General features: G+C 38.6%; 2 protein-coding genes across 19 annotated transcripts in view; both read right to left on the reverse strand.

Annotated features, from left to right (window-relative positions):
* The window catches only part of IDO2 (indoleamine 2,3-dioxygenase 2), a 43352-nt gene extending 36960 nt beyond the window's left edge, over window positions 1-6392 (reverse strand). For 9 of the 18 annotated variants that reach the window (XM_060001409.2, XM_060001414.2, XM_060001411.2 and 6 more), the window contains exons 1-2: window positions 6133-6392; window positions 3895-4116 (exon numbers count right to left, since the gene is read on the reverse strand). Coding sequence is in view for 2 of the 18 variants with exons in the window: in XM_060001400.1 (XP_059857383.1) it covers window positions 6133-6231 (99 nt within the window). In the remaining 16 variants the exon portion in view is untranslated. Of the gene's footprint in view, window positions 1-3894; window positions 4117-6109 lie in introns of all 18 variants that reach the window. The other 9 variants (XM_060001410.1, XM_060001405.1, XM_060001402.1 and 6 more) reach the window with 4 other exon arrangements.
* A 6353-nt stretch (window positions 6393-12745) lies between these two features.
* On the reverse strand, window positions 12746-25378 carry IDO1 (indoleamine 2,3-dioxygenase 1). Its single transcript, XM_060001368.1, has 10 exons — window positions 25259-25378; window positions 21090-21185; window positions 20859-20978; window positions 20268-20386; window positions 19597-19611; window positions 17398-17497; window positions 16726-16843; window positions 15596-15647; window positions 14996-15144; window positions 12746-13832 (listed from the first exon to the last, which is right to left on the reverse strand). The coding sequence occupies exons 1-10, from the start codon at window positions 25355-25357 to the stop codon at window positions 13468-13470; spliced, it is 1233 nt and encodes a 410-aa protein (XP_059857351.1). The 5' UTR covers window positions 25358-25378; the 3' UTR covers window positions 12746-13467.
* Window positions 25379-25617: the final 239 nt, after the last annotated feature.

Raw genomic sequence — 25617 nt, forward strand, 5'->3', positions numbered from 1 at the left:
GATTCACTTTGTTATACAGCAGAAACTAACACAACATTGTAAAGCAATTATACTCCAATAAAGATGTTAAAAAATAAAATGTACTCACCCTTTCAATGGGATTTTCCTCTAGAGACTGAATAAAATATTGAATTATGTTACTTACTTTTTGATTGCCAGATCTTGTTTTAAGTTACAGTATGGGGGGACAGGATCAGCTGATGAGTTTTTCACTAAATAGCACCCCTTTTGGTATTAGTTAATACTTATCTATCACATCTATTTCAAAACCTATATACAATTTCAATATTCTATTAATGAATATTGGTAATTGCTTACAATTTTTCACTATCATTAACAAGTTTGAAAGAGTCATCCTTATACATGTGTTTTTAGATGTTTTCTCATTATTAGGACAAATTTATAAATGTGGATTTACTGGATTAAAGATTTTGCACATAGAAAGGTTAAGAGCTACTTCTTGGTTTTCTTACAGAAAAGTTACATGAATTTATAATCACATTTATAGTATGTAATATATAATGGGAGTGCCAGTTTATTTATGATTCTAACAACAGAGCATCACCAAACTTTTTTGTTATTTTTAAAGATATAATATGTATTATCTGCACTAAAATTCTATAATTATTTCAATATTTAATAACAATAAAATAACCACCCAAAAATATACCTTTCACAGAAATGATTAAAATAATGTAATCAATATTTATGGCAAGACAGTCAAAAAGCACAAAATTTATAAAGTGGAAAGTAAAATTATTCTTATTCTCATCTAGTGATGATGACCCTTGGAAGTTTGAGTGGTTTTCCAGAAATTTTGTATGCTATCATTTTATTGTTTAAATTTACATTTCTGTGATTATTAATGAGTTTGAATATCTTGTCATGCTTTGGTCATTGCATTTTGTGTGCGGGTGTGCAATGCCAGGGTAGTCAAATGAACCAACATTTTCATTTATGCCATTGGGTTTTCGATGATGCTTAGAAATTTCTTCCCATCCCAATATCGTTTCTTTTAGAAAATTTCTAGTTTAATTGTTGGTGCTTACATCTTTCATCTATCTACAGTTGTGTTGTGAGTTAGGATAGATTATCTCATTATTTCCATTTCAAAATAGAGGAAGTTCAAGCCAGAGAAGTTTTATAACTTTCCCGAGTTTACACATCTGGTCAGTGGTCAGGTCAAACCTCTTCTGACTCAGAGTTCAGTGTACTTTCCAGTACCTCCTGAGAGTAAACACATGGAGAACGGTGACTGCGGAGGTGGTTAGTACAAAGGGACAAGAAATCGAAAGAAACTTTACATGTTTTTCTTCCCCTCATTCCAATAATCAGAAGACCCAGAAGTGGGATGGACACAAATAATAAAATCTATGACCTTCTTTTCTATTTTTTCAGTTTCCTATTTTATGTTATTCTTTTTCTGTACTTTTATATCTGTCAAAGTACAATTTTCAAAAAGTTAAAAAAGACTCATGCAAATATGGAACGTGTGTCCAAAATATATTTAGTTTATTAATGAGGAACTCAGCAGGATGGTCCAGTTGATTCAAAAGCACTTGATAAACTGAAGTGTTTAGAGTTTTGATAAAAAGAATGTTAAAATTAAATTGCTAAGGTAAAGACACAGTAATTGGTTAACGTCCTCTATGGCAGGACAATCGTAAGCTTTAGGGTTTTATTTTCTACTCAGCGGAAATCACTGGCAGCTCTTTTGAACAAAAATCTGCAAGCTAATGTGCAGCTTCGGAGATTCGGTCCTAATCGATAGGAAGCAGCATGTCAAGAAAGGAGCATCCCTTAGGTAGTTAAGTAACCTTAAGGGGAGACTGCTTAGTTAGACAGGGCTCCGCATGGCACTAAATAAAAGCCCTCCTTTTGCTCTGTTTTGGATAATTCTTCCCAACACATTTATAATCTAGAGAAGAAGAGACTTTTAAAAAAAAATAGACTGTATTAGCACTGATGAAGTTAGTGAAACCAGCTTCTGGTTAAGAAAATAGCACAGAAAGTTTAAAAAATGAAAGTTTAAGTGAAATTAAAGCCGGCGAACATCAACAAAGGAAGTTGGGTGACAGTATTATGATCATAAAAATTAGAATGTAAACTATGGGACAGAGTAGAATGTGAAGGAGAGGGTTTTAAGTGAAATAAAAGACAAGTTTCAATGGAAAGAGGCTGGTGTGTCATTGCTGCCAACTAAAGAGGAGAAAGATATTAGATGACTTTGAAGGGGTGGGTAAGCAGCATGAGAGGGCCTTGGAGGCGACACTAAAACACAGGATTTTGTTCCAAAGAGCGGAGTGATGTGATTTGATTTTTGGTTTTTTTTTGTTTTGTTTTTTTTTTTTTTTGATTTTTGTTTTAAAGGGTCACTCTGACTGCCATGCGGAGACTGTACTATGGCAAGAGGGGAAATAAGAAGACGGGTTACAAGGCAATAGTCCAGGGAGAAATAGTGGTGGATGGGACTAGGGTGGAAAAGAGAAAGGTGGGCAGCTAAAAGACAGTTTTCAGAGACAGGGCTGAACTCCTTAATTAGCACATGAGTCATTTGAGAATAATGAAGATCACTGTGAGACTCAAATGGGAGATGTGCAGTTAACACAAGGCCTAGTACAAAGTGAGCACCTATTAAATAATAATTACTACTCTTATTGTATATTATAAGAAGGTTACCATAGGAAATAAGAAAAACTCCATTCTTAATGAAATATAGGAGAACGCTATCAATAAATTTTGCTAATACTTTGAAAATCTGAATTAAAACCACTGCTTCTCTCAAGTGCTTTGAATTGCTACAGGAGAGTATATATGACTTTATTTTTCCTAAATCGTTGCTTGGCCGCTATACAGAACAAGGTTCCCGGCATCCCGATTCCTTTTCTTCTGCTCCATGGCACCCTTACAATTTGTTTTTGTTTTTCCCTTTCCTTTGTTTTTGTAGTTAAACTACTTCCAAGCTCTTCTCACTGTTTCTCATAGTTACGACACCTTTCTTTCCACAAACAACCTCCTACGTGTAGCCCCTCAGCCCTCACCTGGACCTTCACTGTCCTTTACGTATTCTGTCGTTTTCAAGTACCAAGCTAGTTAGGCTAGAGGTTCTGAGTTAACTCCCGGCTGGGGTTCTGGCATCAGTAATTTTTAAGCTTCCCAGCCAATTTTGATATGCAGTTCAGGAACCATTGCTGGAACCCACCCTGCACTTAACCTTCTGCTAGGAATATATTCACACACCAGGGCATTGTTGCTTACCAGACACATGAAATCCAAATTCCTGAGCCTAACGTTTGAGTTCCCTTGGTCTCACTCCAATCTAATCTCGTGCTATAAACTCTCTTGGTTCCTCCCTTCCTGCCAAGCAAATTTCCTCACATTCTTTATGCCTAAAGAAAAATTACTCCTCACCCACGCACCAACCCAAACACACATACACAACAGACACACGATCTGGCAATGGATTTCTGTGGCTTCCTTATGGACATAGGTCTGAAAGGTATACATTTTCCTCACTGAAACATTAGACCCTGGAGGTGTTTGAGAGTTTATAGAAACAGTGGGATGGAGTACTTGAAACCAAGTCAGACCCATCCCCCAAAGCCAGAATGATTGCTTATTCATTAGTTTGACTGTGTTTTCTTTTCTTTTTTGTTATTATTAAAAATCAGAACCGTTTCCGATATTTGTTCGTTTTAGTCATAAAAATGCTATTAGAAATAGCATACAGATTGGTCCAATATCCATAAAATCATTGAAATATAACAAAATATTTACTACCTGTGGTACATGATGACACTCACATGCTTTAAGTGTTTCTGGTAAACAGCCAAGCTTGCTGAAAGAGTATGTTTGGGCTCATTGACATGAAGGGATAGCCAGCCCATCACTTACCTAAAGGCAAACAAATCCTACTCATGCCCTTAGCAAAGTCAGCGGCTCCTACTTCACAGTTTGTGATCTATTGCGACACCACTGTTCTCCGATGACGGGTGATAGATTCTCTCCTGATCAGTTGAATAAGCTGAGGCAGATTCTGGTGTAAACTCTTTTCCCTTTCCTCTTCCCAGAAAGGGAGATGTTTAAAATTCTTCCACAAGTGAGGGAAAATTAAAACTGAAACAAAGAATCGCATTCTTCAGAACTCTGGCACATGACTGCAAGAGTAGGCCCAGTTTGCCAGGAAATTCTGAGCTCCAGAATGGAAATTTCTTCTAAGGAGTATCCATCAACCAAACTACAGGGCAGATAGAGTCCTGTGTTTCCTCAGAAAGTCACAAACACTTGATGTTCCTCTTGTTTCCCGTCTGGTTTTCTTATTTATAAGAAAGGAAACAGCAAAGAAAGGAACACAATCGTGGTGGCCCTATCCAATGTTTACATACTTTTAAATATTATTTTTCTCAACTCAGTGTATATATTTAATCCCAATAAGAGAGCGTTGGCCTGTTGACAGACTCTTCCTTGTGAACTAGGGATGATAGAAATATTCCTGAATCAAGTTATACACACAGAATGGAATTTTGAATAAGCACTGGACTGAGGGTTGTGCAAACTAGCTTCTATCCTTCCACTGGATTTATGGAAGTGCTTTCATACTCCACAGCAATCCAGTGGCGGGGGGGCACTAAATCTCTCCAAGTACATGTGAAAACTGAGGGTCAGGCAATGCTGGTGGTTCATTCTAGGTCACGAGAGTTAGTAAGTGAAACTTAGGGTGACTAAATAATTCTGTTTTGCCCAGGACTTTCCTGGTTTACCATGGAAAGTCCTGCGTCTTGGAATCCCCTTCGGCCTGTAGCAAATGGACGTTCTTGATCACCCTAGTGGCAGGGTCAGAGAACACAGTCCAGTGTTCTGGGCCACAACCCTCCTCTGCATAACACCCTAGAGTCATTACTTTTAATGCTCAAGTTACTTGCAGATCTGTGACTTGGTCTCACAACTAACAGCTCTACAGAGGGCTTTGGGGATCAGCAGATAGATCCTATCTTCATTTTTATTCTTCTATTCACACTCAGAAGAAGGTATTCCATAAAAGCTCCTTAAATGCCAGGTCATTGATCACAGTTAAACCCCCTATTAGACCCCTAGAAGGAAAAACTGGATCTAATAAATGGTGGCAGTGATTGTAACTTTGGATCCCTAGATTCTTAGCTGAGTAGGCTTGGCCCTTATTTAGAATGTAGTAGAAAAAAAGATGTCAAGGGTCCTGAGTACTGCTTCTGCTTTTTCCAGTAATATAACTTTGGGCAAGAACCCCTGGCCTTCAGCTATGGTTTCTAAGGACTCTTGCAGTTTTGACATTTTAGACCTGACCATTAAAGTGTTGAAAAGGAATTGCATTACAGGTTGAGCCTTAAGAACAATTAAGAAAGAGGTACTGGGGCTTCCCTGGTGGCGCAGTGGTTAAGAATCCACCTGCCAACACAGGGGACACGGGTTCCAGCCCTGGTCCAGGAAGATCCCACATGCCATGGAGCAACAAAGCCCATGCACCACAACTACTGAGCCTGTGCGCCACAACTACTGAAGCCCACGCACCTAGAGCCTGTGCTCCGCAACAAGAGAAGCCACCGCAATGAGAAGCCTGCGCACCGCAACGAAGACCCAACACAGCCAAAAATAAATAAATAAATATTTTTAAAAAGAAAGAAATAGGTACTGTTTGTCCTCAAAGGTTCTTTCCTCTTCTCAGCACTTTCTGTGAATATCTAATCCCTCCTACGAACCTCGAACACAGCCAGGGTCCCTTGTGATCTCTTTTCTCTCCCACTAGCAAGTCAAGATAAACTGATTTACTCATATAATTGATCTTTATCTAAATTCTCTCTCTCTCTCTCTCGTTTTTTTTTTTTTTTTTTGATAACTGCACATTGGCTCATGAATTTGCTGGAATGATTGACAATCCATTAAAAAAAAACTGACATTAAAACATTCCATTTGCTCTATCCCCTGCTGCAGCGGTCTCTTCTCCTTTGTTGGTAATCACACTGTGCCTTATTTGAATTATCTGTCCCAAATCAACGGCTTGGCATTTATATTGCATCAATTGCATCAATTAAACAGACAAACACCCAAGTCAGCATCTCAAGAAACCTATACTGACCTGCTTTAAGACCCTATCCTTACCAGAGGATTTGGAAGAAGAAAGCCATAATCTTCAGAAATATGAAATCTTCCTAAAGTCAAAGATGGTGCTGTCTTCAAATTCTGACTTTGAGGCTCCATAATTTTGTTTGAAGTATCTGCGCAGAGGCTGCTGCCAAAGAGACAACCGCTCCAAATACATCAAAGACCCGGAGTAAGGGAGCTTCAAAACAGCATCTCTTCCTCCCAGTAAGCTGTACAGTTGTCTCGGGAACAGGGGAGAACCTTGCTCTCAGGTTGAATTCCACACTGCCATAGACTTCCTCTGACATAAGGTTGAGTAAATTATTAAAGACTGCTGATTAAAACAAACAGGCAAACAAAATCACCTCGGGAGGGGGGGAAACTCCTTTCTTTTCATATATGTGAATATAAGAAGATTGATTTTAAACCCAGAGACAAATCTGCTCTATTTTAGGAAATGGGAAATGAACAAGCGTTTTGGCTGTCGATGATCCCAAACACCCCGACGGGAACCTGGTCCATGATAAACTTTGACAACTGGGTCTTTATTTCAAAGGTGTAAACTATTTAAACTAGAAGTTAGTTACATTCAGATATTTCGGTGGATGGGCCATGGGTAGAGTGGGAATGAGGACTCTGAACGCACATCAGACCCTCAGAAGTGTTCTGCACGTATTTGAACAGTGTATTGTAAAGATTATTATTGCTTTGATTTACCTTAAGAAATATTATTGTTTTTGAAACCTTCCATGACATTAAAGGAGAATATATACTTTTGTGAAGTTTAACAAATGAGGTATAGCAGATACTAATGAATTTGAGAAAAGCCTAACAGATCATTTGATTTAACCTTCTACTTTTATTAAACATCTTTTGAGAACCGACCACTGAGATGGAAGACTTTACCTATGAACCAGGTACAGATTAGTACACTGAGGCATACGCATGTGAATAATCCTGTCCACTGTCACTCCACTAATTATGTACTAGAGCTGAGGTAGCTTGATCTCCAAGCCATTCCTTTGTTCACTCGATCAGGCTGCCAGGCTGTCTGTCAAAGGCGCCATCGTGGTTTGAATTCACATCAGTATGGAGCTCATTGGTAAGTTCCAGGCCATAAATCCGCACCGTGAAAATTCCGAAGCCTCTACCTTTTGCCCAGTTGGACCCTGAACTTAGGTCGTCAGGTTGTCATCAAATTTATTTGGAAGCTGATTTGTCTATACACATCTTCTCCTCCCCACCTTTCTCTAAGATAAGTATAAAAGCTAAAGCAGGAAGTGCTCTGATAACTCCTGTAACTGTTCCCATGGAGCGTTCAACTTTGAAGGTAGGATGTCAAAAGTAACCTAATTGATTTATGGTTCATTAGATCCTAAGAGCCATCCTCAACCACTTCCTCTTAGCCCAGTACCCAACCAGTTTTGAAGATTCGTTTCTTATGCCTCCTAAAGGCAGTTTGTCAAACTTAATTTGTTGAATCATCTTCTTGTTTCTTCCTTCAATCTCAGGTGAAAAGAAGGCACAGGTATCTTTGTTTACGCTAGTCCTGTTATTTTTCATCCATTCCCTATGCAGCCTCTTAAGGATTTGCTGTAACATTATAAGACAGTGGCATCAAAATACCAAAACTAAAAAGAGCATGACAGAGTAAGCGACCTAGTCCAATGCTCTCAGCAAATATGAAAAACCTGAGGTTTATTGGAGTGAAATGACTTACCAAATGTCACCCTGGGTATTACCATCAGAATTGGACTAGAATTTGGACTTCTCAGCCCAGAACTTTCCACTCAGCCCACTCAGCTTGGCCTACCCGAGTGTGAATTTCTACTCCGTCTCCTATTAGCTATGTGGCTTTTTAAACAAGTGGCTTAAAATTCTAAGCTTCTGTTTCCACATCTACAGGAAATAGTAATGTTTATCCCAGTGAATAAATGAGGAACATTAAGTAAAGCACTTATCAAATGGGTAACAGTAAATACTGTTTTTCTCATGTTCTTTTCCCCTCATTCTGGAAGTACATTTTTAATATCTTATTTTTTCTGATATCCTTCCCTATCATTCTGAATATATCTTTTCTGTTTCAGTAGCTGACTCCTTTCCCTACTTCAGACCTAAATGTATAGATATTTGCAGCATTATTATAACCATTTCCCCACCTCAGTATTCTTATGTATTTCCACCTGATCTTAACCATCAATTCTATGCTCAAGTATCCAAGCCTGCATATTCAGCCTTGACTTTTCTTACTTCCAAGGTCTAGGTCCATGGAACTTGTGGGTCAGTGAACATCTCAGATTCTGCCACAAAATCATTAAGAACTCCTCCCTGTAAATTAAATAAAGTTCAAATTTCCTTGCCCTGACATTCAAGGATGTCCATCTCCTGACCTCTAAACACCCTCTAGCTGTGCAAAATTCTTCTATCACCTTGAACCTGTTTTACATCGTGTTTCAAGTTCTACCTAGTTGACGGTTACTAACACTCAAACATTGTATTTATCTAATCTTTTCTTTTTTTATATAAATTTATTGATGGATTTTTGACTGTGTTGGGTCTTTGTTGCGCGCGGGCTTTTCTCTAGTTGCGGCGGAGCGGGGCCTGCTCTTCGTTGCGGTGCGTAGGCTTCTCATTGCGGTGGCTTCTCTTGCTGCAGAACACGGGCTCTAGGAGCACAGGCTTCAGTAGTTGTGGCACGCGGGCTCAGTAGTTGTAGCTCGCGGGCTTTAGAGAGCAGGCTCAGTAGTTGTGGTGCATGGGCTTAGTTGCTTCGTAGGATGTGGGATCTCCCCGGACCAGGGCTCAAACTCATGTCCCCTGCATTGGCAGGCAGATTCTTTACCACTGCGCCACCAGGGAAGCCCCTCTAATCTTTTCTATTAGATTGTAAGTTCCTTGACGAACCCATATTTAACACAACTTTGTATTTTCCTTTATCAGCAAGTTCAGTGTCTGAAGTTCAATAAATGTTGGTTAAATGAATGATGTCTCTCAGCATCTCATTTTTAGATTTGTTGTCTTGATGCCAGGCAGAAGTTTGTGCTGTTCTCTGTTACACCCTTGTAACCCTAGTCCCAGAGACATATTCTGAAGTAGGGAACACAGTGGCCTCATGAAACTTTGCTTGGCATCTTTCTTATTTACCAAGAGGAAGTTGGTTAAACATAATTGTGCCCAAGAACTCCCTCTCCTAATAGTAAGGTTGGTCATTTCAGAGTCCTGGGTTCTATAATCAGCTTTCCCATGAGTTATTGTAGTTTCAGTACACAACGAAGGTTCCCCATCTCTTAAACAGGGCATTAAGGCCTTTTGGAGATGTACCAAGAAATGTTCAAAAAAGAAAGAAAAACATTCACAATGGAAAATTTTCTGTGTGTGATTTCAGATATACTCAGCTTTAGTTTCAAATTGATAAAGTCCCAAATCTGAATTGTCAAAAGCAATCAGCCCAGACAGCACTGGTACACTGAGGTTAATCTGGTACAGCTCATTAATTACACCTTTGTTCATAAATTCAATGGGAATTTCTAGTCCTTTCTAATTGTTCAAGCATCTGGCATTTTGCTTTTTTTTTTTAACTCTCTTCTCTTTTTGACCTTTCCTATGACATGTATTCCTTCTGGTTGCACTATACTTAAAACTAATAAGATAAAACCGATACTTAACACTCCTGATTTTTTTCCTCTGTGCCAAGTCCTATGGTAAGCATCTCCCATGGAGCACCTTACTTAACGTTCACAACAGCCCTGTGAGTTAGGTGCTATTATTATCCCCATCATTCAACTGAGGAAACCGCAGCTTGGGAAAGTTAAGTAAGAGCCCAAGGTCATATTTTTGTAAGTGGTAGAGTCAGGGCTGGAGCCATTTGACTTGAAAGTCATCACTTTTAACCACTAAAGGCATGGCTTCTCTTCTCTGGCTTTTCTTTCTCATTGTTCTGGTTACAGTTTACCATTGGTGCCCTCCCTAGTTCAGGTCCTGACTTCCCTCTCGCTGGGTGATTGCCTCTGTTCAAAGACTTTAGCCATCATCTCTAGGCTAAGGACTCCCAACATTTTGTTTGTAGTTGGGTCTCTCCTACCATCTACTAGACATCTTTACTCAACTGCTCTGTAGACGCTTCATAAGAAATACCTTAACACATCAGTCATAGACTAGACACCTTCCATTAAGACCAGGGCAAATGCTTACAAAACCTCCAGCAACTAGTTCAAGCTCTTGAGCAGAGAGCCCACTGCCAAGCAACAAATCCAAGGCTTACTTATTACTTATTCTCTGATAATAAGAACCAAGCTCATCTCCCCCATCGATGCCGTGTCTTGGTGAATGGTATCTTTCGGAACTGGCAATATAATTTGTGGGGCGCAGAGAAGAATAAAAATGTAAGGACCCTTGTTCAAACTTATTCAGAATTTCAAGACAGTGACAGTAGAGTATGAAGCCAAGTGTGGGCCCTCCTGCATGCAAGACCCTACCTGACAGCATGGGCTGGTCCTAGTAACTCTGTTGACGTAGCTGATCGTTAGAGACCTAAAAGTCATCCCTTATCACATCCAACAGAACACCAGTCCTGCCACTCCTACTGCCATGATAGTTCTTATGTTTCCATGATCTCCAATGCCACTGCCATTGTTTTCAATTCCTCACCATTTACCATTGGAAGAGTATATATTCCAATCCTTAACTGATCCCTTTGCCTCAAATCTAAGCCCATGATACTTTCCCATCGTTGCAGGTTTGGATTCCTTTTACAACCTCCAAACTCATCCCCCTGCCTTCATTATCACTCCCCATTTTATCCCACCCCTACTATTTTTTCCCCCAATACTACCAGTCATTTAAATGCATATTTCTTTACAATGGGCAATGCTTCATTTAAATATGATTCAAATAGACGAATATAATAAAGTCATTTCTCTGCTTAAAAACATTCCCTCTGTTTTCAGGATAAATTGAAACACCTTTATCGCATGGCCCTTTTTATTCTTTAATGCTTCAGCCGTATTGAGCTCTGTGTCTTCCTCAATAGACCTTGTTGAGCTGCTAGCCTTTGAACACCCTTCTTCCTCTTCCTGGAATTTTCTAGCCTTTGGTTTGCATATTGTACAGTAATCACCCTTTAAAACTCATCTCATGTATTGCCTCAACTAGGAAAATCTATTCTTACCACGTACTTTTTTCAGTACCCTCCCCTTCCCTGCTTGGTCCATGGAAAGCCCCACCCCCTCTGCTGCCCTCTAGTCTGGGTTGGGGACTCTATACTGCTAAACTGTCTGCTTATGTTTATATAGCCCTTATTTCATTGTGTTGAAACAATCCATTTGTCCATTTCTCCACTAGTGGGCTCCTTGAAGGTAGGGTTGGTGCCCTTAATCTTTTCTACTATCTAGCTCAGGAGGTAGCATCCTAGGTTTGCTTATTAAATGGTTATTGAACAAATGAGTCATTAGAGCAGAGATTCTGGTGCTTACAGGGTTAGGTCTAACCCGGTTAATGAAACAATACTTGAGTCAACGCAGTATTCATCTGCAAATGATCCTTGAACAACATGGGTTTGGACTGCATGGGTCCACTTACACGTGGATTCTTTTCCATATTCAATACTGCAGTGCTACAGTGTTCCGCAGTTAGGGTCAGGATTAGGGTTAGGGTTAGGGTTGAATCCCAGGATGCGAATTTCAGATACTGAGGAACCACATGTACAGAGGCCTGATCAAAAGTTATATGCGGATTTTTCACTGTGGGGAAGGTTTGTGTCCCTAACCCCCAAGTTGTTCAAGGGTCAAATGTATTTCTTCTCTTAACGGATGATATTTTAAGTACACTGCTAAGTGCTGTAATGTAAAAATGAGAAAGCCATGGATCTTTTCTACAGGGAACTGACAAATTCGCAGGTGAAATAAGACACACACACACACAGCCATGATCACTACATAAGAGAAAAGCGACATGTACTAAAAGAGAATAAAAAATCTGTGGGGACAGAGACAGAGTTGAGAGAGAATTCCCTACATTCAGGTGGTTTGGGTAATGGCCTAAATTAGTGTGTCTCTAATAGATATGGGTGGGAAGTGGTTGTTTTGGCATGATCATTGGAGATCTTCCCAGGGTCCATGAGGCTTTGACTATCCTTGGAGAATTAGGCAGCCTGTTGTGTGTACTCTTCAAACGACACTCTCTTCAAAGGACAAGTTTTCCTGGTGTTGCCCTTTACTCATTCACCGCGCCTCCACCACGTTAGAAAACCACCAGCAAAAAATAAGAAACATAATTCCTGTTCTGACTTACCGACAGTGTTATAGACAGGAAAAAAAATGCCATTGAGGGAAAACGCGTTGTAAACTTTTAAAAATTATAGATATATAAAATAATTGTTACATCAAAATCATTGTCTTTATGATCTGGAAGAAATAGAAGAGCTATTCTACTTTTGAACGCATGTTGTTTAAAATTTCCATAGATTAACGTAGCCTATCAGTTGATTTTTTTTGTGGATGAATTTGCAGGTCACATACAGGATTGAATCATAGCTGGAAAACATCTTAATCTATTTACCTCTGATTATTTTTAGATGTGTGAAAACAGACGAGAGAGGTAAGTGAATTATTGAAGGCCACAGAGCAGTTTTCTTTTTAACAGACTTTATTTTTTTAGATCAGTTTTAGCCCACAGCAAAATTGAACAGAAAATACAGAGTCCCCATGTATCTTCTACCCAACACACGCACAGCTCTGCACACCAGAATGGTACCCTTGTTACAACTGATAAACCTACATTGACACATTATGAGAATCCAAAGTTCACAATTTACATTAAGGTTCACTGCTGGTGGTGTACATTCTGTGGGTTTTGGGAAATGTATGGCATGTGTCCACCATTATACTACCATACAGAATAGTTTCACTGCCCTAAACATGCTCTGTGCTTCTCCTGTTCATCACTCCCTCTGCCCTAACCCCTGGCAATCACTGATCCTTTTACTGCCTCCATGGTTCTACCTTTTTCCAGAACGTCACATAGTTGGAATCACACAGTCTGTAGCCTTTTCAGAGTGACACCTTTCACTTAATAACATGCATGTCATGTTTCTGCAGGTCTTTTCCTGGCTTGATCACTCATTTCTTTTTAGCCCTGAATAATATTCTACTGTAAGGATGGGTACCTTGGTTTATTTCATGCTTCCAAGTTTTGGCAATTATGAATCAAGCTGCTATAAACACCCATTGGAGGGTTTTTTTTTTTATGGACATTAGTTTTATTTTCCTCTCCTCAAGTTATGAATGTTAATGCTATTTCTGATATAATGGGAAGTGACATTACCACGTGTGGTAGCAATATAAGCACTTTCTTGGATTAATCTTCCTTCAACAGGGAATTCACAGTTGTATCTCTTACAGTCTTTAGAAACCCCATGAAATCGGTGCCTCCAGTTCCTTTATTTTTTGGTTCTGAAGGCTCTTCTGAGGTTGGTTTTCTCTTGGATGACTGGCTTGCAGGAATCACAATGTACTTAGCTACTACTTGCAAGTGGTAGTTTCTCAGAGAGACCATGGCTTGCACACATTCATTATAAATTTCCTGCAGGGTAGCATCACCTTTTGAAAGGACAAACTTACGGACCGAGGGGCCTGACTCTAACGAGCGAAGAAAGTTCTGGTGAGCTGATGGCATATATGTTCTCATTTCCTGGAGGAATTTAGCAGCAGAGTCTGAAGGAACTAAAGACAAAAATGGATTAGTAAGGAGGCCAAAGCATTCTCCGATCCAGGGAAGAAGGGCAGAGTGAGGTCGGAGCGGGCGGCCACGAATTTACAACCATCTTGTTAGCATCCTACTAGTCTCGCTACTAGTAAAGGTAATTATTGTAAAATATACTTAATTCTGAAAACCACATGAACTAAACTCTTAATATTTTTGTTTTGCTTCCTTTCTCACTTTCCTACTGGATTTGATCCTTCTAAGAAGGACAGAGTATATGTACTATACCTGACAGATCATGTTGCTGAATCCAAGAGAATATAAGGGATCTTTTTTTTTTTCAGTACGCGGGCCTCTCACTGTTGCGCCCTCTCCTGTTGCGGAGCACAGGCTCCGGACGCACAGGCTCAGCGGCCATGGCTCACGGACCCAGCCGCTCCGCGGCATGTGGGATCTTCCCGGACCGGGGCACGAACCTGTGTCCCCTGCATCGGCAGGCGGACTCTTAACCACTGCGCCACCAGGGAAGCCCAAGGGATCATTTTTAAATAAGTGAATGAGCTCAGGAAAAAGCGTATTATCATGCAGCCCAAAGCTTTCCCCTTTGACTATTCAATAGAAGTTTAGGAAGACAAAGAAAAGTAGAAAGAAGTTCTTCCTGGAGCTTCTTCCTCTGCCCCCTTAATCCTCTAGAAGGAATATAATGAGTGTGGCTCATCTTTAAACTTTGGTGCAGGCATTGCCCCGGGACCCCCAAGGCAGTAGGACGGTGGAACTAGACAGTGCCAAGCCCCTCCACTCCCCAGTTTCAACTCATGGTCTTATCTCATTTGCAGGAGACTTTCTTTTTCTGAATCTGGTCTTACATTTTCAGAACATGTGATATTGGTTTCACCACAGTCAATCAGACCTCACAGACATGTTCAAAGGTCAAGATCAAGACAGTGTTGAACTTGGTCTAAGTTCTGGCTTCACTGCTTTCTAGCTCGTTAACAGGGAGCCTGGCTATTATCCTCTTTAAGTTTCTGCTTCTTCATCTGTGAAATGGGATGATTGCAATAAAGTCCCTACTATTCTCCTAAAAGCATCAGATAAGCTCAGATAAGGTGCTGATGGGAAAGTACTTTTTAGATACTATTCTATTAGCATAAGAGATGATGATTATTTGTCATTTGCCACTCACCTCCACCAACAGTTTGCTGAATGCCCAGCACAATATCGAAGCACTGGAAGATGCTGCTTTGGGCTGCACTGCCTCCGGCAAACTTCTTTGGGGTGTCCCAGACACCTTCATACAGCAGACCCTCTGACAGCAAAGGGTTGCCTTTCCACCTAAACCAGGAAGGAAAGAATAATTGTTATTTTATGAATTGCCAAATTTTCATATGTCAAATCTTGCAATAGAGGATGAATGGAAGGTGAAATGAGATAGATTTCATTATACTTCTTCCACATTCTCCCTTCTACTCATGTTCATGCATGAGAATAATAAATAATACGGTTCTGAGCAAATCTGACATAAGTATTCTATGCATGAAACCTTACGTTTGCACTACCAAAGATTATTCCACTCTCTTTAAAATGACTAGCTTTCCTGTCCATACTCCAGCGTATGCCTGGCCAAGTAATAACCCAGAGAACAGTCTGTTGTTTCTTACAATGTATATTTTAGGATATAAATGGATTCTTAAACTGGATTGATAGTAGGGACCATCAGTGGAAACGTCGTCTTCTTTACGTTAATTGTCTAAGAGAAAACAGATTCAAGCATAAGGCTACGTACCCAGACAAGTATATGCGAAGAACATTGAAAAACAGATTTGGGTCCACATATTCTGAAAAAAAGATGAGATATGTTTAATTAAGTAGCATCAGATAGATTGGGAAAAATCAAGGTGTTATAAACAAGTGATCATGGATTTCAGCATAGGATATGAGAAAGGCGTTAGGTCGGCCTGTGCAGAGACATTCCCTGAGGACAAGCTCTCCCTCACTTGCCCACTCTCAACACCCGTGTCCACTGAACGGGGTCTACCTTGGGGCTAACACACAGCTTGTAACAAAGAGCCTGGGCCCACCACCACTTATCCTCAGGAGACCTATTAAGCTGCCAATATTTACTTAAGGCTACTTCATGTGTTTACTGATACAACAGATAAAATACAACAGATAAATTTATCTGATACAACAGATAAATTCCTTACATAAAGAAAGCAACAAGCGGAAACAAAAAGAAAACTGAAAACAAAACCTCCAGGAGCCCTGTGGACAACGGGTGTCCCTCCCCAAAGGTTGCTAATGTCTTTGGTTTGAAGGTCTATCTTCTTGCCAAAGCCCAGTGATACACAGTCACCTGTTTGTTAGGAGCATCCCAGTAGGGCACATTTCCTTTCGCAAATCCTTGTTTCTATACTCTTTTGGTTATTGCTGGGTTTTAGCTGTTAATTTGCAATAACTTTTGAGCTCAATGGCTTTTCTATTTTTCTTTTTTTTTTTCCTTTTTTAGTTAGCTTGTGAAAAAGCAGAATTTGCAGACAGTTCCTATCAAGCAAAAGCTAAGTTTTTCAGAACTTAAAACATCCTGTACTTTTGGTAAGTTTCTCCACAGTTTTTAGTGAGAGACAAGGATGTTCTTCAGAGGTAAATAGCCCTAGCTTGGAATTCTGGCTTCACTATTTACTACTTATGTAATCTTGAGTCATTTATCTTATCCTTCCAAATTTAGATTCCCTTATATGTAAAATGGACATAATAAAACCTGCCATATGGAAAGTATAATGATTTAGTGAGATAAAATAAAGCGCAAACACACCCACTATGTGAGAGTTGGTTTTGCTTCTGTTTTCTCTACATCTTAGATAACTAGAAACATTTGACTGTGGCCTGGCATGTTGTAAGGCATACAATACTTGCCATGAATTTGGTGAAATATTTCACGGGCTTTGTGCAGACAAGAAGCTATATCAAGCAATGCCTTTCGCAAAGTGTCTGGGTCTTCACGTTGTATTGCATTAAATATAATGGGGATCACCTTTAAAAAAAAAGAAAAAGAAAACAAACACTTAAGATTTCCTAACACTAAATATTGGCATAGAATAGAATTCTCCTAAATCTTAATCCCCCAATTAAATTTCATATTTCCATTTCTTTCTTGGGCTGAGTACCGTCTGATTGTTTGACTAATTTCCATATATTTAATTAAGCTTGGATTTGTCCTTATTCACTTATCACTTAGAGATAAGTTTATATAATTCTATATATTTCTATTTCTGAGGGACGAAACCATTAGATTTATGTCACTGTGTGATAGAGTTCCAATGCCAAGTTTCATTGAGAATACTTCTCTCTTACTGGGGTTTCAAATTTTATTCTAAATATATGGCTTCTACATTTTATCTTTTAGGTAATACACAAAACCAAATAAAATATTTATTTCTTCCAGATGATCCCTTGTCTCCAATTCAGTCATCAAACGCTCTATTCAGTCAGGATAAAGTTATTTCATGCACAATATAGTTCAGCTACTAAGTGATTGCTCTGCTTATGTGAATCAAGATACACATTTTCCAGGATAGACGGACATACTTTGATTGCAGAAGCAGCTGCTGTTTCCACCACCAGAGAGACCAGGAAGAACCCTTTACCACAGTCTCCGCCAGGAAATGAGAATAGGATGTCCATGTTCCTAAGAAAAGTAATCCAGGAAGTCAAGAATTTAGAAAAATATAAAACAAAAACACTAAAAACAAAAGAATTTAACAAAAATATTGATATATTTGTTGAATATTTATTAGTTTTCAAGTCTTTTTATTTATCCTACATTTTCAAAATAATCTTGTGAGATAAGTATGGCAGGTTTTACTATATCCATTATGTAGTTAGGAGTAGTAGTGTTAGGTCTATTGTCTAAGGTCATATAATTAACAGTAGATTAAGCTGAGACTTGAAATTCCTTTCTAGAACTTGAAACTAAAAACTTTAAGACTAGTTCTTTCTCTATTATCCCATCAATTTTTCACATACACATGTATTATGTATATATATATAGACACATACATACATATATATATATATATATATATATATAAGCTCAATGTTTATAGAGATATCTGTGAGGTATGGTTTTTAAAAGTAGAATTTTGGCTTAAATAAGTGTATTCATATCCATATTTTTATCTGTGAGCCTGATTCAATTTCTCAGTGATTTATCTGCCTAACAAAGGAATTGACTGGGAAATTCAAATAACTGATTACCCCCTATTTTCCTTTTCACTGAAGTTTTGCATTGATGCAAACGTGGTCTCAGTTATCTGTATATATCTGAGTTTCATGGCAGTTAAATTTATGGTCTCAACCCAGACGACTTGCTGTGTGACCTTGAATAAGATTATTTCATCAGTTTCAGCCTCAGCGTTCTCATCTGTCAAATGGGACTGGTGATATCATTCTCCCATTTGAAAACCTTCCGTAACTTCCCATTTAAGATACTGTTTAAACCCCATATCAGAGCCAAAAGTCCTACATAATATTTTTAAGTTTATTTTTTCATCCGTTTCCTGTACTGTTACTTTCGTCATTCATTATTTATCAGCGACACTAGCCTTCCTTCGGTTCTGAAATGCACCAAGATTTTTGTTACTTCAAAGCCCTCACTCTTGCTGTTTTCTCCACTGTGAACATGCTCAGGCTTTCCTTCTTCTAACTGATGCCTAGTCACTCTTCAGGACTCAGCTTCAATAACTTGTTGTAAGGATTCTTCCCTCATGCCTTTTGTTTGGTTAGAACTCTTAGCACTTTACTTTCTTAATCCTTCTCTTAATCATATAGTAATTTACATAATTTTCATATATCTTCTTTCCTCCACATTAGCCCAGGTTCATCAGGGCAGGCTTATTCCAATGATAATGACTTTTGTTTCCTTAGCTCTTAGCCTCTATTTAGTACACAGGCCAAAAATAGTAAGAATTGGGTCAAAAGGAATAGATTTATATTTCTGGCCTCTGAAGTCATTGAGTCATAGATGCGTAGGTGTATGTGCATTTTGTATATATGCATATTAATTAAATTTACTGACAGATCTTCCTCAACTTATGATGGTGTTACAGCTCAATAAACCCATCTTAAGGTGAAAATATTTTCAGTTGAAAATTCATTTAGTACACCTAACCTACCAAACATCATAGCTTAGCCTAGCCCCCCTTAAACGTGCTCAGCACGCTTACATTAGCCTACAGTTGGGCAAAGTCATCTAACACAAAGCCTATTTTATAATAAAGTGTGGAATATCTCACTTAATTTACTGAATAATGAAAACGAAAAACAGAATGGTTGTCTGGGTGCAGAATGGTTGTAATTGTATCAGTTGCTTATCCTTTGATTGCGGGGCTGCTGGGGAGCCGTGACCATTGCCCAGCATCACAAGAGACTATGTACTGTGTATCTATCTCAGGAAAAGATCAAAAAAGTACGGTTTCTAGTGAATGTGTACTGCTTTTGCACCATATTAAAGTCAAAAAAATCTTAAGTCAAACCATCCTTAAGTGAGGTATCATCTGCATATGCAAGTATATATATTAATAGCTATAATATCAAACAGATACAGTCTCATCACAGTCATAGATATTATTAAGAACCAGAACTACTTGCTCTTTCAACAATCATTTGAATTACTTTTTGCCTAAAATCAATTGGTGTTTCAAAAGAACACATTTGGAGGGTATTGATACACCTATGTTTACTTTGAATAACAAATAATTCTTAGAATAAAAAAGATCGAATACTCACTCATAAGTCATGGGCCTTAGGAAAACAGCCATGAAGCAGCGGATCAATTGGAAGAGAGAAAGGAAACCAGTGTAAACATTAAATGCTTTTGAATTATTGTTATTCCATTTAATACTACTGATCTAGCAAAGGTAAAAACAATAGATAAAAACTAGAAAAAATATGTTTTCTGATATTTATCAAGTAGGCATCACAAACGCCTAATTTAGGACTTTTATAAGTGAAATAAAAAATTAAATATGCAAGGAGCACACGTGGAGAGTCAAAACTAGTTGTCACTCATAAGAAAGCTTTCTAGATGAAATAATTTCATTTTGTGGTATTCCCACATCTAGAATACTCCTCTGTAGATACACACTGAGAGCCCCTGACCCTTCACTGCAGCAGGTTCCATCACTCAGTGCTTAGGAAGTGCCTAGTTTCAAGCAGGCTGCTTTGAAAGCCCAGGCATTGCCATCTATCTAGCCAGTCAAATTAATCAAACTGAACACTTAAGATGTGTGCACTTCACTGTATGCTAATTAGACACCTCTCTCTCACATGCATATGCATTTTACACCCCAACAGCAGAAAAGAAAGTCCCGCTGCCAAAGATTAAACGAATGACTAGCTCCCCTTGATTCAAATGGTGTGCACTCCTTTCATTCCTGTTATAATCGCTGTTTACGTACCCACTGGGATCCTTTTTCTTCCAGTTTGCCAAGACACAATCTGCATAAACCAGAATAGGGGGCAGTCCTAGCTTCTCAGATACCTTGCAGTAAGGAACAGCAATATTGCTCGGCAAGACCTAATTAAAACACGATAGTTAGCGTTCACATTTGAAACGTCTCACCCTTTCTTCTGCTTTCTGGGTGTCAAAACATTAACTGTTATACCTAAGGGCACTGTGGAACCAAACAAAGGTCATTTTCTCTTCCTCATTTCGTAACTTAATCCCAGTGCTTGTTAAACCCTTACGTTTTAGATTTGTGACGATGCAGACATAATCTGGGCATGGAGAGAACAAAACAGTAGAGGGCGAAAGGAAATAAAAGCTGTATCTTGATTTTCTAATGGCCAGTGAACCATTTGCAGCCATTCGCTCATGCATCCATCCATCTCACAAATATTCGTTAGGCAACTCCTCTGTGCAAGGTACTCATTCTGTTTCCCAAGCTTCACAAAATGCAGTTACAATACTTTTAGAATGTTTTACATTAACTGTAAACTGGATATAAATCTGTCATGTTAGCATAAGAAATATGAGAAAATCTCCAAACCTTCCGGACGTCTCCATCACCTTCACCCCACACGTACGCCATGGTGATATACCCCAGAACCAGATGTGCAAGGCGCTGCAACTTGTGTCCTTGGAGGCCGTCAATGCTGAAGGTTGTTAACTGAGAATAAACAGAGAGGTTGACCCAAGCCAAAATGCATGTTGTGATAGCTGCAAAGCCAAGTTAACACTTTGAAGACGCTAAAACAGAAAACGTCATATTTTTTCAAACCTTCTCAACTTCTGCACGTAGTTGGCCATTCTTAATCAGTTCAGGCAGATTTTTAGCAATGGAAATCCAGGCATCATAAGGGTGAGGTAGCTCCTCCTTGAAAAGAAGAAACAGGACTTTGAGTTACTAGTGGAAGGTATCATAAAATAGTTTTGCCTCCGCGGATGGTCCGTCTTGCCTCTTTCGCAGTGCTGTGCAATGCTGACACTCTCTTACCTGTCGAGTGACACCAGCCCATGCATTGTCATCTGCACACTCAGGGCTCAGGACCTTCTCTGTGCCCTTCTTCTTCCTCTCATCTACTTCTTTTTCAGAGGTCACTTCAAAAGTTTCACTGAAATCTTCCTGACTATTCCATTCTATTCTTATACCTCCAGTGAGGAATCCTGTGGATTCTACCTTTTCACATTAAGTAATTTATTGCTATCTGCTATTATTTTTTTCTCTTCTCAGCTAGATTTTAAGGTTTTTTAATGGAAGAGAAATGAGATTTATTAAATGTCAGTAGGAGACTAGGCAGTTTTACTCAGTAATTTCTCATTTAGTTATAATAATGGCCCCAAAAGTTGATTGTTATCTCCATGTCATAAATAAGAAAAGCAAGTGTTGGGCAGTTTTTGTAACTTGTTTTGTACATACAGTTCATTGTGATTCAAACATGAGGGTTTCCAGCTTTTAAAAAATCTTGCCCTTTTTACATCTCACTACCTGATGGCAAGGATTTTATCATGCTTTTTATCCTATTTTTCTTAGCACAGTACTGGACATGTACGAGGTGCTGTATATATACATGTTGATTGCTTCCTTTGGTACTACAGGCTAATTTTTTGCCCAGCAAGTAAAAGTGAAATCCAAATAAAAGAGTGTTAAAAACAAGACAACAGGCCCCAAATGGAGTAACTTAAGTCCCATGTCACCAAATCAAGACAATACTTATTACAGTTTCTGCCTCTCCCAAAATGGAATCTTAAACCAGTCAATTCAGGATTACCTGGCCAACAAGTAGTGCGGTCATCTGCTCACAGACTGCTGCCATTCCCTAAAGGAACATGACCTTGACACCCCAATCTACTTTTTGCTGGTGTAACTTCCGTGTTCCTGCTCTCTTCTGCCTAGAGAAGTCTTTCATTTTTGTGCAGCTCCTGAGACCTCCTTTCTTTCTGCTAGTTGGGATGCTGCCTGATTCATGATTCCCTGAAGGAAGCCAATGACATCTTTAAAATTTACTCAGTTGGGTTTTGTTTTTTAACACGTGTCTCCCTGGATCTTATATTTATAATCACATCTCAAGGGAAAACATAAAAACCAAAGGCCTAGGCCACACCCTGGAATGAGATTCACATCCCTGAACAACTCCCCTAGCAACAATTAAGCTGCTTCCAGACATGCTCTTAGCAGCACCAATACTATGGGGATGGAGGACACATCAAGGTGAAACCAAGGTGAGTGAGGCTTTAAGCTTCAAAACCAAGTTAATATTATAAAGAAACTATAAAACACAAAGACAAATGTAACATAAACTTCAAACATGTTCAGGGGCTGCAGATAATTGGCCAGACTTAATCTGTCAGGGCAGATTTTTAGGAATGAAAGATCCAGGCAGTATATTCACTAGATAGTCACCTTTCTTGTTTGCTCTGAGTTTTTCTCCCTAACCACACAAATACTGTGCTCTGGTGTTTTTAGTAATACAGATACATTTTCTTTAGTAATACAGATACATTTTCTTTGTATTTCACTGTGTAGCATGCCCGACTTTTTGATTATTGCTATTTCCCCAAAATAACAGAGATACTTTATTATGTGTCAAGATTAGTGTCTTATTGGACAGAACTTTCAACACATGTAAAATTCAATCAGTAATATCCTTCTGGTTCAGAGGATGCCTAAATGATAGAATATAAATTAATAAAGAGTGACACAGAGGGCCATTCAACTCCTGCTAGATTAGAGAATGTATTTTGCATCTACATGGAATCAGAAGACATATTATTTTCCTTTAGAATAGGAAGCTGATAGATTATAAGAGATGAAATAGACATTTTTGAACACATAATTTCCAGGAAAGATCTTCAGTGAGGAAATAAAAGTAACCTCTTTTTTTTTTTTTCCATCCTGTTTTAGGATATTGAATCTAACTTCCTAAGCATCTCAAGTAGCAACATTATTTTTTAAGTAGCTCAGGAAGAGTTTTGTTTTGCTTTAGTTTTCGGGTTTTGCTTTAACCCTTGGAATCTGTTTTAGAGGTCTACATAATTACTGTGATTTTTTTTATTTTCCAAAAGAACCAACTTTTTAGGAAAAAAAAAGAATAAATTTGATATAAGGCTTTGCAGTTTCTGAAAAAGTTTTTTTTGGTACCATTGATAAATACATCCTTGAAACATCCAATCCTGGCACTATGGCACTTGTGTGCTTGTATGAAGGGGAAGTAAGTCTGAATATTATGGATTTGCAAATATAAAGTAAACCAGTGCTTTTAGTAAAAAAATTAAAACATACTTCATTTTCTTCAATTAACTTAATTATGCGAAGAGGAAGACTAGACTGGGGAAAAAAAATTGTTTCAGATTTGCCTGAATTACCCAAGGTAGTTACAGGATGTGACTTCTAAGTACAGTTAGATTGGAATCTCTGAGTAAATTATACATACGCTGCCTTTAAAGGTTCCCTTTAGAGTGTGCACTCATCCATTTGAGCCACAAACAAATAGAGACATCCTGGTATACAGCATTGTCACAACATGTAACTAGTTCCTAGAAATCCTCTCCTGGAATCTCATGTACCTTGTTAAACCCAAGAGTAGGGAAAAAACCCAACAAAAAATGCCTTGTGATCTCTCCTTCTCTTGAGTGAGGCTGTGTAGCATAATTGATAACAGTTTTAAGATCACAGACTCTGCTGTAAAGAGAGAAGTAAGTCAGAAAGAGAAAAACAAATACCGTATGCTAACACATATATGGAATCTAAAAAAAAAAAAAAAAGGTTCTGAAGAACATAGGGGCAGGACAGGAATAAAGACGCAGACATAGAGGATGGGCTTGAGAACACGGGGAAGGGTAAGCTGGGACGAAGTGAGAGAGTGGCATGGATATATATACACTACCAAATGTAAACTAGATAGCTAGTGGGAAGCAGCTGCATAGCACAGGGAGATCACCTGTGACCACCTGGAGGGGTGGGATAGGGACGCTGGGAGGGAGACGCAAGAGGGAGGAGATATGGGGATATATGTATATGTATAGCTGATTCACTTTGTTATACAGCAGCAACTAACACACCATTGTAAAGCAATTATACTCCAATAAAGATGTTAAAAAAAGAAAAAAAAGATCACAGACTCTGGAACCAGACTGATTAGGCTCACATCCTATCTCTGCTATCACTAGCTGTGTGAGTTCGGATAATTACTTAAATTCTGCATTCTACATTTCTCATCAGGAAAACAAGATTAATAACATACATACCTTTCAGGATGATTGTAAAGATGGAGTAAGTTAATATTTGTAAATTTGCTAAAAAAATGCGATGTTAAGTGTTTGATGATTACAATATTAATGATAAGATGCTTTTCATGACACTCTTAGGAAGATAACTTAGGAAAATGTAGTTTTAAGGCACACCTTCACTCTAATGCCTTGCCCTTTGTAGGCAAAACTTGTGGAAATAAAAAGGTAGCTCTAATTCTCTCTAACCCTGAATCTTAGGCTCAGTAAACACCGAGCAATATTAATACAACACAAAGTTGCTTGGTGGCCCACCTCAAAAACATTATCAAAGCAGGAACACATATTTTATACAATCTAAGGTATATCAGCTGAGAAAGGGGGTTCTTTGACTCATGGGTCATTTATTACTTTTTTTTTTTTTTCAAAATACCCTCTGAAATTCAATTGCCTTAAACCAAAATACTTCTGTAGTCTCCTTAACTCATCACGCTCTGTGCCTGTGTAAGATAAGCAAGAAGTGCTTCTAAGGCTAAGTTTCTAGGTAGAAAATTTTAAGAAAGTTGAGACCCCTTTTTTCAAACTCTGCCTCCAATTTTGGTAATGCTTTATCCACTTGTTCAATAGAAATTACTGAACCACATTTGTTCTATAGAAGTTAACTTGTCCAGGTAAATCATGATAAGAAAATATTCTTGCCCAGATTTCAGTGCCCTTTCTTACCAATGGATTGGGCAGAGCAAAGCCCACATCTTCATCTATGTGGTATTCTTCAAAGATCTTCCAAGAAGTTTCCACAGGAGATGAGTTGCCAGGTGCCATTCTTACAGCCTGCTCCTCTGGTACTTCTCAGTCTCTTGAGTAGTTTCAGATCATCTATTTATTAGAGAGGCTGTCATAGCCAATGACCACAACTCACCTCACAGGCAGCAAGAAATTACTTCCACTTTTAGAATAGTTTCATTTTCTACTTTCTTTACGTGTAATCTGATGAAAAATAAAACTAAAAAAGTCTCACTATTCATCATACGAAGAAACTGAAAGTTTATATTCTGGCAAACATTTATTACTAGGAACATCTA

Source organism: Delphinus delphis, chromosome 21 (genome assembly GCF_949987515.2).
Source record: "Delphinus delphis chromosome 21, mDelDel1.2, whole genome shotgun sequence".
Classification (NCBI taxonomy): domain Eukaryota; kingdom Metazoa; phylum Chordata; class Mammalia; order Artiodactyla; family Delphinidae; genus Delphinus; species Delphinus delphis.

Bases quoted from the DNA above. Each gene is read 5' to 3' on its own strand.
- IDO1 (XM_060001368.1), bottom strand. From the start codon at position 25,357: ATGGCACCTGGCAACTCATCTCCTGTGGAAACTTCTTGGAAGATCTTT. The intron at 20,387-20,858 runs GTTTGGAGATTT...TGTTTTAATTAG, and splicing joins GTGATGGAGACGTCCGGAAG to GTCTTGCCGAGCAATATTGC. The intron at 13,833-14,995 runs GTGAGTGGCAAA...TTTTGTCTTTAG, and splicing joins TCAGCAAACTGTTGGTGGAG to TTCCTTCAGACTCTGCTGCT.